Here is a 12792-nt window from a genome sequence, read left to right on the forward strand (position 1 = left end):
ATATAAACTGTAAATATTTAGCCTTGGGGGCTGGCTTATATTTTGTCCCCTGCAATCTTTTCCCAGAAATCAACTCAGTTACATGAAGGAAGGATCAGTCAGCAGAGTGAAGTCAGAAATTGCTGCTAGCTGCCAGGCGGTGAAAGGGTTAACAAAGGCTGAGTAAGGCGATCCTTGAAATGAGTAAGACTCAGAGTTGTTAAAGTTTTCAAAGCGTGGCAGCCGCTCTTGGGGGAAAGGAAGCCAGTTGGAGGAAGCCTGGCCAAGCAGAGGATCGGAGGATTGTGCTGAGCTGCACACAGCTGGGGTTACAAGCTCAAGGTTAGTGGCCCCCCGCACATCTCCCCAGAGCTGACATCTTTGGAGAGTTGTCTCAGGAGGGCACGGCGCCATCTCTCATCCCCGTAAGTCATGTCTGCTTCCCTTACTGGCGGGGCCACCCACCCTCCGGCCAAACGTCCTGGGCATTGTGCTCACCCAAAATTTGGCACTTGTGAGGGACAGGTGACCTCTTCCGGGGAGACTTATCTCAACTGGAGACTTCTTTTCAGACATTTAAAAGGAAATTGTTACTGGAGTAAGGATGTTTTCAGACCACACACGCACACCTGTATACACTGCTCTGTCTGGATTTTTGCAGGTTGTGACCACAATCCAGAATTCCTATCTGCTTCAGGTGGAACTGAGAACAATTGTCCAAGAAACTAAACAGGCTGTGTGACGTCGTCTTGTGGGTGGAATATCGTCTCTGAGGCTAGAATAATCAGGGAAGAAAGAAGGGAGGGAGGGAGGGAGGGAGAAAAAAAGGAAGAAAGGGAAGGAGGGAGTGAGAGAAGGAGAAAAAAAGAAAAAAGCTTCCAAGCACCCTGGCCTGTACTTAAGGCAAACAATTTGAAAATGCGTTTCTAGTAAGAATTTTTCTTGTGCAGGGCTAGAACAAAATAATGGGGGAAGGTGCACTGTGAAGGAAATAATTCTACATCTGCAGGAGGTTCAGATAAACTTATCTACACAACTTGTCTGCATGTGCTGCAGATAACAGATAAAAGTAGGGGAAGAAGGAGGAATAGATAGCTTCACAGAAATTGTGTTCCATGGGGGTCTTGCTGTGGGAACTGAAATTGACTGTCTGCGGCGGGGGGGGGGGGGGGGGGGTGGGGGGGGGGACCCCCTTCGAGGCCGAGAGGGCTCTTCTGCAGGCCCGTTTTGTCTCTGCTCTTGTTTGCACGCCGAGAGGCAATGAGTAAGTAGTCGGTCACCATGCTGAATGCTCCCTCAGATCCTTCAGCAGGCAGGAGTTGAGCCTTATACCTGCTAGCACTGAATCAGAATGAGTCATTTGAAACTTGGGTGCTGGAACAAAGTGCTTGCAAACTGCCTTATGAGACACTGCCTCCATGTAGGTGGGATATACCTCTCTGAGCAGTCACATTTTTTTCCTCTCTTCCTTTCTCATTCAAACAGGCAGGAATTCTGAAGCTCCCGTTAGGATAGACCCGGATCTGCCCCCTCGGCTCACTCAGCTCACCCTACCATGCGGACTTTGCCCCTCCAGGTCAAGAGTGGAGTGTTAAAATAAAATGGATGATTTGACGTTACTTGATCTTCTGGAGTGTCCCGTGTGCTTTGAAAAGCTCGATGTCACGGCCAAAGTCCTCCCTTGCCAGCACACCTTCTGCAAACCATGTCTCCAGAGGATTTTCAAGGCCCACAAGGAGCTGAGGTGCCCGGAATGCAGGACCCTGGTGTTTTGCAGCATCGAGGCACTGCCAGCCAACCTGCTGCTCGTGCGTCTTCTAGACGGTGTGCGCTCGGGGCAGAGCTTGGGGAGAGGGGGCTCCTTCCGCAGGCCTGGTGTGCTGACCGCGCAGGACGGCAGGAGAGGCAAGAGTAACCCCAGAGCTCTACAGTCCAGCTCTTTCCGGCTGGTGCCTAATATCAGAATCCACATGGATGGGGTAAGAGAGATCTTACTTGTTCATTTCGTGTCCATTTGGAAGTTGGGTCTGTGTATACCAGCAGTTAGGGAACATCTTCCTTTCTTTAGTTACATTTCAAAGAGGTCTGCCAGTGATTCCCCAGAGGTAAGTTTCTGTGGGCAGTGGCCATTTTACGGAAACTCGATGGAATCCTGAGCCTATCTAATCCATCCAGGAATTCTTAGAATTGTTAAAAGTCTCCCAGGTTGTCTCCCTTGTCTAGAAGGTAACAGTACAAAGAAAGCCTTTGTGGTTATTCTTCATCTTTCACTTCTGCTGTTTGAGGCCAAACCAGAGGATGGGGAAAAGAGAGAAAAAAAATCCAGCTGCTTTTTGCTTTTGAGATCTTGGAGGAGTTTGCAAATGTCAGGTTTTGTTTCAATTTTACCCAACTCCCATCTTCCCACCCCAAGTCCTAAAGCGCTATTATGACAGTGCTCATTCATGATCCGTTCAAAGCTATTCTGATACTTGATGCCCAAAGACTGTGCAGGAGGAAAGCGTGTCTGTGGGTGGACTGACTGACAGGAAGGCTGGGCTGTGAAGTAGAACCCATGTGTACAGGAGCCCTACAGGTGTCTTCATTTACAAAATGAATCAAACATACATAAAACGCACCTGAAAGGCTGCCATAAAACCAAAGGACCTGGTCGTGGCACGCAGGAGATCACGCTAATGCTTTTAGTGTCTGGATAATGCGAATCACTCTGGCCAACCATGCGAATGGATCCTGAGGACTGTGTCTGACCTGGCTGCAAACCTTTTGTGGGAGGCTGTGTTAAGGGCACATCTCGAGAGGATGATGCAGTCCTTGTGAGTCCAGCGAGATTTTGTGCACTGTCACCCCACGAGTCAGCATGTCAAAGTAGACACGGGAAGCTGTGACCTGGGTCGCTGGCATACTTAGAAAGTCAAGGCTGCATTCTGTGAAGTTCTTACCTAAAGCTAACTTCTTTAAAGCTGACAGCAGAGTCTCTCAACTCCATTGTGAAGAGTAACAGTGGGTGGGAGGGTCTTCTGCGCATTCCTTTCCGCACAGCAGAATAGGCTTATGATGTGCATTCAGGACACTTTTCTAAACTATTCCTTCCAGCGGCTCACCCCTCTTTCCGGTCACTGCACCTCCAAGTTGCCCATGCAGCAAGGGAAAGTGGAAACAGTCAAAAAGGAGAGCAGGAAGACGTGGGCATTGGTGTGAGTTCTTCACTTCAGACTTTTTATTGCCATTGTGCTTGTATGTGTGACCACATTCCAGAAAAGGGCTTGGCGCCCTCCTTTCAGGCTTCCCATTAGCCCAAGGTCTAGTCATCAATCAGAATCCACACGCCTGGAGAAGGCAGGGTGGGGGTAGGGCAGCAAACTTATCTCAAGTGTCTTGTTTGTAGAGAGTAGGGCTCTATCTGGGGTCAGCAAATCCTTCCCTGTGAATTCCTAAGACCCAGCAGCCTGTTTCCTCCCCCACCCAGCAAAGTCTGACTTGCCTCCTCGTGGAGTATCATCACTCACTAAGAAAGCATTGCCAGACCGGCAGGAGGCAAGTCTCTATCATCTTCATATATTTTCGTTCATGTTTTCATCTTTTTCGATGTGGCTATGTTGCTAAGAAAAGGTGCAGTGAATGTATCCCCAGCTACCAAGTTTTTGAACATAGAAGATTCCCAGGCCCCTCCTAGCATAGGGAGCTGTGGGATTAAGAGCTGATAATATGTAAGAGACAGCTGGTAAGATACTGCATGTCCCTGGAACTCTTTCACAAGGACTTGTAACATCAGACGAAGGTGCCAGTGATGGGGTTGTGCCCATCATCCAAGCTGCACCGGAGCAAGTCCTATCGTGAGGCTGAAACACAGAAGAAGGCTGTTGAAGGCTACTGCTTTCAGGCGGGCCCTGGGTTGGTAAAGATGTTTCTGTAAGAGAGCAGTGCTGGCAGCCTCCCTCAGCCACCCCCGTTCCCTTCATTTTCCAAGCCATCCTTACTTGAAGTGGCTCATCTCCTCCCTTTTGCCTCTCTCACCGGGACTATGAACAAACCCGTTCCTGGATGTAAATATGGCTGTCATTCTGCAACCTGTCTCTGCTTCCACGAATGTAGCTATCTTTCCCATAAGGGCAAAAGCAGGCATGCACCCCTCAGTTCAGAGAATTGAGGATTGTCTGGGACGCTGCACTGCCCTGAGAGTCAGAGGAGGCACTCATATCCTCGGTCTAATCCTTACCAAGTTACTTACCCTCCCTGCCTCCTCAGTTTACCCAATTTAGTCAACAGCTAATAATACTTGCTACCCACCTTCCTCTGGGATGGTGTGAAAATTATCTTTGCAACATACTCTTATTGCTTTAGAAAACATATGCCGTGTGAATGCAAAGCATCATCATTATCATTAATTTAAACCTGCTGCATGACTTTGGACAAGCCACTTAAGTTTGCTGGGTCTCAATTTAAAATTCTATAAAATAGGAAAATGTATTGTAAAAACAGAGAGCCATTGTGAGGCTTAACTAATTAGTGTTTACCTAGCACTTTGGGATCCTCAGATGAAAGGCATTTGGAAGATCATTATCATAGTAAACATTATTATTGACTGTTTATTGTGCCCTGTCGTGCATGAGGAATTCTACAAAATGCAGAAGGAGTGATAGCCCTTGCAGGAGAGTGTAATAGGTATTATTATTGAACTTGAGTCTGTGATGAGTCCAGCCCAGGATAATACTAAGTATAAAGTACTGCCCTAAGAGGGCATAAATAACCTGTTGTCCCAGGGTACCATTTTGTAAAACACCTCTTCCAGAGAACCCGATGTTAACTTGGCCCTCTGAAAGAGTTCATTTAACCTCCTGCCTGTGAGTTTGTTAAGCCGGAAGACTGTTGTGCTCACCTAGGCTCATCTAATAAATGGGCTCATCGAGAATTTTTTGTTGGCTCAAAGAGGCCGGGTGCTCCCTGTGCCAGCCAGCATGCCAGGGTGGAGCCAACAGTCACACCTCATGGTGCCAGCCCAAGAGAGAAAAAATAGTCCATTGTGCCTACCTGCCTGAAACCCTCCCAAGCCTACTGGGTAAAAAGAAAGCTTGGGAAATGGCTGTAGATTTCTACAGCGTGCCATTATTTCAAACCAACAGGTGAGATCGAAAGACTCTTGGACGGCCCCTGGCTGTGCAAATCCCACAGGTTCTTACTCCTTCCCTTACAGCAGTCAAGCCAAAGGATCTTGGCAAGTCTTCCAGAAGATTACAGGCTTCTGAATAATTGATCTCTCCTCCTCGCTGTGTTAATTTTTAGAAATATTTCTGAATTAAGACAGGCAGTAAAGCAGCGAAGCTTGCAAACTTAGGTTTGAAAAATAGAAGAATTCAAATCCTGCTTGTGCTGCTCAGCTGTTGTATACTGTGGGTGAGTCACTTAAACGTGAGGGCCTCCAAGTCCCGATCTGTGAATTGGAGGTAACAGTAGTACCTACTTCAGAGGGCTGTTGCAAGAAAGAAATGAAATGATTCATGCCAATTAGCTCTCAGCACAGGGACTGGCTCATACTAAGTGCTCAGTAAATGTTGTTGTTGTTATTGAAGTGACTTAATATTTTTTACTCTAAATGGCACATCCTCTTTCACCGGCTTGTTAATGGAGTGTCATCCAAAGATGGCCCTTGGTACCCTGATTTCCAGCCTGTTTGATTTTTCTCCAAATGACCTATGGCTGTGATTCAGGTGTGTGATTCTCCCCAACTTATGCTGGCTCGGCAGCACATTTCCAAGACTCTAAAGGAGGCAGGAACTGATTCAAGAAGATAACTTGCTAGCAAACTTCACTTCCCCAAATAACAAGCTCAAATGAACACATATGCAGGGCAAGAACCTTCCACTTCCCGGCATCTCCAACTTCTTCATTAACTTCTCTCTCTCTTTTTTATTCTCCCGTCTCTTTATCCCTGACACAAATGTTGCTGCCCCAGGTCTTGCAAGGCCGGACTTTCTCCCTTCTTTGTTACACATCATGCCAACCACATACATTTCTGTCTCACTTGCCCCAGCTCAGCGAGAACATACCTGCCACCTCCAGCACACAGACCAGGTGACTGTGTCCTGGAAACTTTTTCAGCTGGTGTTGCAAGCCCCCGAGGGGGCGGAAATCAGGTCAGAAAACACATGAGGGAATTGAGGTTGAGTAGAAACCAGAAGGCATCCAACTCCTTTCCTGGGTCTCAGCTGCTGTGTCCTGTGACACAGACAGTGCTTTCTGCTGAATTTGCAAGGGGAGTGAGACTGTCTGAAGCCCCTGAAAACAGCAAGCAGATGCCACCTGGGTCAGCAAGGACCACATGTGACAAGTGGAGGAACACATAAAGGCAGGAGCTGAGGTTGAGAAGTCAGAAGACCCAGATGGTTCTCCACCTTCACACACATTTTGCAAATCTTTCAAAAAACCATATGGCACCAAATTGGCTCTGCCCTCAACCTCTCTCTGTGTACCTCCTTCCGAGTCACAATCCCTTCCCTTTTATTGGTTACCATAATGTTAAGGATATGTCATCAGATGGAGCTGGGTTTGTGCTGGGATTCAATTATTTGCCTTAGGCAGGGTCACTTAACCTCTCTTACCCTCAGTTTCCATATTTGTACAGTGGAGATAATAATGGCGTGCATATATCATCAGGCTCTTGTAAGATTAAAACGAGATAATGTATATAAAAGCTTAGCACAAATGCCTGGCACATCACAGATGCTAATAAATGTTAGCAACAGAAAATAACAAAACAATTAACTGTAAAGGAGACAGTCTGCTGGCATGGGATCTGGAGTCCTTTGCAGTCACACTTAAACATGCATGAAGCAAAAGGGAGAGCAAAAGGAAAGGGAGTTTTCAAAAAGAACTACAGTGATGGAAAATAATTCTCAGTGGTTGGCAGAGGTTACGGTGTGAGAGAGGATGTGACTACAAAAGGACAGCACAAGAGAGTTTGGGTGAGGGAACCGTTGTGTACCCAGATAGCAGTGGCAGCTATAGGAGTCTATATATCTGTTAAAATTCATAGGCATATATACCAGGAGAAAAAAAGTCGGTTTTGCTGCCTAATGATGTTTAAAATATTTTTCAAAACAGAAAGGGAGCTAGCTCTTGTACGCTTCTTTTAGTCTCTGCCTGATTTCACCTAGCCCACTCTGATTTCCTTTCATCTCTTTATATATTGGGCTAGTGCTGGTTTTGAGAAGGACTTTGCCATCATTTGAATGATCAGGAAAATTCCTGCCGGTGGGCTTCTCTGTGTTTCAGTGAGCCATTCTATTACCTCTTTCAGGTTTTCTTATCAGTTAAAGCTGTTTGGTCCAAGTGTGGACAAACCCAACAGCTCAGTCCCCACAGGATGGCGCGACCAGAGGGGTGGGGCAGCTCTCCTTATGCAACCTCAATTATCCACCTCACCTAAGGGATTAGCCAATGCCTATTTTTCTGTTGTTTTCCTTTCCTCTTAGGAAAGGTTGCCTGCCCACATGTCCCTTCATAGGATAAAGAGAGATTATGAGCACAGAGAGTGCTTATTCAGCCCTTTTACTCACAAAAAGCATCCTCATCTGTCCCATTCCAGATGCCACTACATAGCTTTAGGCTTACGTGGGACCAGCTCAAATACAGCTCTTCTCGATTTCCTTGTCTTCTCTCTTTCTCATTAAAAAAAAAAAAAATCATGCATATATATTAGAGAAGTCTTTCATAAGGTATATTCTGCAAACTACTAATGGATGTTCCACAGAGCTCCAGGGTCAAACAAACCTAAGCTTAAAACAGAGGCGAACATAGTTTCTTTGCAACAACACTTCTCAGAATTTTTAGGAAGCTAATGAATTGTGAGTCTGTAAGTGGTAAATTATAGTAAGAAATGTTCCCCAGATTTCTGTGGTAGTGGCATGCCCCTCTCCTCCCTTTTATTACTACCTTGGATAATACTGATTGTCCATGCAACAAATTTTGGAAAATGTCTCATATTAATGCAAAGGCAGCTGAGCCCCCAAAGAGAACCCCTATGGCAGTTAGGACTACTAACTCTTTCCAAGAAGAGTTTTAGGCAAGTCCTTGCCATTAGAAGATATTTTAGGAGTGCTATTTAAAACTCACCATCACCACCCTCTATACTGTTTATTTAGCTCCTACTGATGTCCAGCTATAAGTACTATGGGAACACAGCAAAGTCAAGATTCTCACCTTCCCAGTGCTTACTCTCTAGGTGTAAAACCAACTAGTCAGTATACATGTAAATACACTTACGTATACATATACACACATATATATCCCTGATTTAAAGATATTACCCATTAGAAGATACGTTATCATTTTAGTTATATCTCCTAAGGGAAGAAGGAAACAGTACCATGTTAGATGTTCATTTTAAGATACAGCCAATTTTAGAAATGTTAAGATATGAAAAAAGGAGTGTCTTACTATCTGATTTCATTTATATAAAATTCTAGAAATGGCAAAACTATCAACTATAGTGATTTGGGGGATAATGCAGATGTTTTATATGATGGTGTATAGGTTTGTCTAAATTCATCAAACTGTACTTAAAAAAGAGTGCATTTTTTTTTCTGTATAAATTATAACCCAGTAAAGTCAATTAAGATACAGAAGTCTTAGACTCAAGAAATGATGGTTTTTGAAAATGTCAGTGAGGTGGTTCATTCTGAAGGAAATGAAGTTTAGCCAATAAAAAGAATCTTCCTAGGAAAAAAATAGTTGTTTTAATCATCAAGAAAAACATGGCCAAGGGGTGAAAAGGCAGCATCTGTTCTGGGCATGTGGGTACTAGGAAAGGCAGGACGGGACAGGGATATCTCAAATAGAATCAAAGTTGGAGGAGAGAGAGAAGGAAACAGATGGAGAAGAGACCAGGTGAGTAGATCCCTAGCCTCAAACCACCACTGAGAAGACACATGTTGGGGACTCTGTGTACTAGTCTCCCCACAGCCACACCGGTTCCATGTCATTTCACAGCCTATGGGCTGTATCTGCCTAATGGATTCAGTGCAGCCGGACAATGCTCCAAGGGGACGGCTGAGCTTACTGGCCAAGTGAGGAGCAGCCTCCACTTCATTGACAGAGACAAAGCCATTTTTTTCCCATAGACATGTTTGGGGTACCCGATACCCCTGTCAGGTAGGAATGCCAGCCAGCGCGTACAAAGGAAGTGGTAGAACACAGGCAAGGAAAGACAGACAAGCCCATTTGTCATGAGCAGCTTCCTGCCACTTGGGTCTCTGTCAGCCCCAGGGTCAAACAGCTCCAGATCCCCACGCTCAGAGGCCAGGACATTTAACAGACTGCTCCTAAGTGCCTGCTCTGTACCAGGTTCTGTCTTGAAAGCTCACACCTTCGAAACCTCATACCGGAGGTGCTCATGGACTCAGACCGCAGGACTCAAATAGCAGCTGAGTTCCCCTTCCATCTCTGTCACTGCTCCAGTCTTTCACGCAAGGGACAAGGAGAACGAGCGACTTGTTTCATGTCTCCATACTGTGCTCAGAGCACCCAGCCTACAGCCTGACCCATATTAGGAATCCCCGGATATTTTGTGGATGAGTGAATAAATAAATAAATACATTCACATCTATGGTAGAGCTCATGAAATCATGAAATAACTCCTAATGATGCAAAAATGAATTCTTCATGGATCAAGCCATTAGAGAGCTATGTGAGGAATGAGCAGCACGTTATATTAGGCGTAAAGTCATGCAGTGACTGAAACCTTCTAGAGGTGAATCACTTCATGAAATACCTTTTTGGGTGACAGACAGCACTGTCCAGAAAACAGTATCCAAGTTCAAAACCACTTGGCTCATGAATTGTTAACCCTAAGAACATAGGAAATGCCACTCCATGTATAGCTAAACTTTCGCGTCAGATATCACAAATTTTATGTGCTCCTTTGATCTTGGGAGAAACATTATTTGGAATTCATTGACACTGAGTCACAGAGATACCAGTGACAGAAAGGTAGAGCCTCTATAAAAGACTTTGCCACTGGAGTTATGAGCTGAATTGACCTGGCTCCCAATATGAAGGGAAGGCAGCATTTCAAGTAGGAACATGGCCCTTGTACCTTTCATGCTACTAAACCTACATCGTGCATATATGAAACATGCATAAGATTTACCATTTCCGTCATTTTAGGTGTGCTACCATTAATATATTGATAATTAATACATTATTGTGCAACCGTTGCCACTGTTGGTCTCCAGAAGTTGTTCATCATTCTTTACTGAAATGTACCAATTAAGTGGTAACTCTACATTGCCCTCAGTACGTATTTATGTATTTTTTTTTAATTTTTTTCTTAATGTTTATTTTTGAGACAGAGAGAGACACAGCATGAACAGGGGAGGGGCAGAGAGAGAGGGAAACACAGATCGGAAGCAGGCTCCAGGCTCTGAGCCATCAGCCCAGAGCCCGACACGGGGCTCGAACTCGCGGACCGCGAGATCGTGACCTGAGCTGAAGTCGGACGCTTAACCGACTGAGCCACCCAGGCGCCCCATACGTATTTTTTTTTTTTCAACTTCTTTCTCAGGACACCTGGGTGGCTCAGTCGGTTAAGCATCCGACTCTTGGTTTCGGCTCAGGTCGTGATCTCACAGTTCATGAGGTTTAGCCCTGCGTGGGGCTGTGTGCTAACAGCGCAGAGCCTGCTTGGGATTCTCTCTCCCTCTCGTTCTCTCTCTCAAAATAAATAAATAAACTTTAAAAAAAAAAAAAAAAAAAAAAAAACTTCTTTCCAAATAAGAGAAATAGGCATTTTAGTATCATTTTTAAAATATGTATTTCAATTTTCTGTTGCTTCTGACCTTAGTCTTCCAATAAAATAAGTAAATAAGACAATGCTGTGATTCAGGACAACAGCTCTCTACTCATGTACTGGCTGTGTGCTTCTGGGCAAGTTACTTAGTGACTCCAGGCATCGTTGCTATAAAACAGAAACAGTCAGCTCACCTCACAGGGTTATTGGGAGGATTTAACAAGGTGATATCTATAATGTGCTTAGCCAGGGTCTGGACAAAGAAAGGTTCTAGTAAAGGTTAACTGTCCGCTTGCACTCTCTTTTAAAGTACTACCACACTTCCTGCATTTGGACTGCTTTTTTACTGCATGTAAACACGGAGCTACAGCAATCAGGGCATCACTTGGAGGATAAATCAAGATCCTTCATGTAAAGTTCTTAGCACAGGACATGATACCTGGTAAACCCAGTGACAGTGAATATGAGGAACTGTTGTTACTATTTCCCATTCATTAGACAGACACGTACAGAATGCTTTTTTATGAGTACGACTCTTGGCTGGGCTCTAGTGATGAACAGAAATAAATAAGATATGATCCTTGTCCTCAAAGAACTTAAGATCTTTTGAGAGAGCCATGCAAAGTAATCATTATGATGCAGTTAATTAAGGCACTGAGATGGGTGCAACTGTTGTCTCTATTTTCTCATAAAAGATTTGTGCTCAATACAAGTTCGTGTAAGACAAAAAAAGGGTAGAAAATGGTTACAGATAAAAATTTACAGCATCCCCTCTTTGGTTTGGGGGCAGTGATGGAGGTTGCAGATGGTCTAATCCTAAGTGCCCAAGCATTTACAGAAACCCGTGACACTGAGGATTACAACCCTCAGAATAAGTGAGAGGCACATACACTGGGTGGTGAGTTCTGGCGTCACAGTCCTGATGCTGCTGGTTTTGGAAAATGGGCCTGTCAGCCATCATTCACAGACACAGCATAGAAAGCCAAGAGAAGAGGTGGGAGAACGTGGACCATTCACCATTACCCTTCCCCGAGAGGCTAATGGGAAAACTTTAGCCTGGAGATCAGGAGAAATAAGGCACATACTCCTGGCGTGCCTGAAACAGATCACCCAAGCTCAGGGCTTCAGCCAAACTACCAGTGTTAGAGAAGGCAAGAATGAAACTGTCTGGCAGTCAGGAAACCTGGCCCATGTGGCCACTGCAGCCCATCCTTAGGTCTTAGTGTAGCTGGCCATAGGTTCCTCCTCAAGTCCCCAGAGTCCCCAGTGCTGTCGTCCCCCGGCCTCCACAGCACGCATCAGACTATATGGCGTTTTCCACTCACTTCTCTTTCCTACTGGACCATAAGCCCCATGTGGTTAAGGAGGTATGTTGTCTCCTCTGTAGCTCGCACAGTGCATGAAATGCAAACAGCATTCAGTAAGTATTTAATTACTGAATGCATACTGCTTGCCATGTTGCAAGAAACTGCAATTAGATTCAGCAGCTTCATGGCTGAGGAGCTCCTGGTGTCTTCCCCTGAGGCTAGAGGAGAGGGGATATACCAGCCATTTTGTCCCCAGGATCCTCTCCAGCCCCTGTCTCGTTGACAAGGGTGTTTCTTGATGTCAAGCCAGGTGTGTTAGGAATGGCATATAGGTGCTTTCAGGGGTTTCAGAGGTAATTGGGAGGTGAAAAAAGAAGTCCAACCAGAATGGAGCCAGGTAGGAACACCAACGGAAGGATGTGCCACAAACCTCTGAGCAAGTTGCCCTGGTTTTGCAGAATTAAAGATGATATTGGTGCATATAGTATTTTAATTGGTTGCCAGGGCAATGCAGCAGAATCAGTGGGCATGGGGCAGGAATAGAACTCTGCAGAGCTGTGTTCAGGAGGGGTATTTGTGATATTAACAAGCTGTGTGGAGCTGAGAAAGGCAAGGCTGCAATAAATCTTATCTGGGACTTTTGCTTAATAAACAAGAATGGCAGAGAAAAGGAGGGGCAGAGGAGAAATCTTCCCTTGCTGGCTCTCTGGAGAAGCAGGAAAG

At 45.2% G+C, this 12792-nt stretch overlaps 1 protein-coding gene across 9 annotated transcripts in view; it reads left to right on the plus strand.

Moving 5' to 3' along the window:
• The first annotated feature begins 200 nt into the window (after window positions 1–200).
• Window positions 201–12792, plus strand: part of SH3RF2 (SH3 domain containing ring finger 2) — a 127978-nt gene continuing 115386 nt past the window's right edge. For 5 of the 9 annotated variants that reach the window (XM_045492612.1, XM_045492597.1, XM_045492620.1 and 2 more), the window contains exons 1-2: window positions 209–404; window positions 1465–1958. In XM_045492612.1, coding sequence (XP_045348568.1) covers window positions 1581–1958 — 378 coding nt within the window. In that variant the 5' untranslated portion in view covers window positions 209–404; window positions 1465–1580. Of the gene's footprint in view, window positions 405–1464; window positions 1959–12792 lie in introns of all 9 variants that reach the window. The other 4 variants (XM_045492628.1, XM_045492603.1, XM_045492636.1 and 1 more) reach the window with 1 other exon arrangement.

This window comes from Leopardus geoffroyi, chromosome A1, assembly GCF_018350155.1.
Source record: "Leopardus geoffroyi isolate Oge1 chromosome A1, O.geoffroyi_Oge1_pat1.0, whole genome shotgun sequence".
NCBI lineage: Eukaryota > Metazoa > Chordata > Mammalia > Carnivora > Felidae > Leopardus > Leopardus geoffroyi.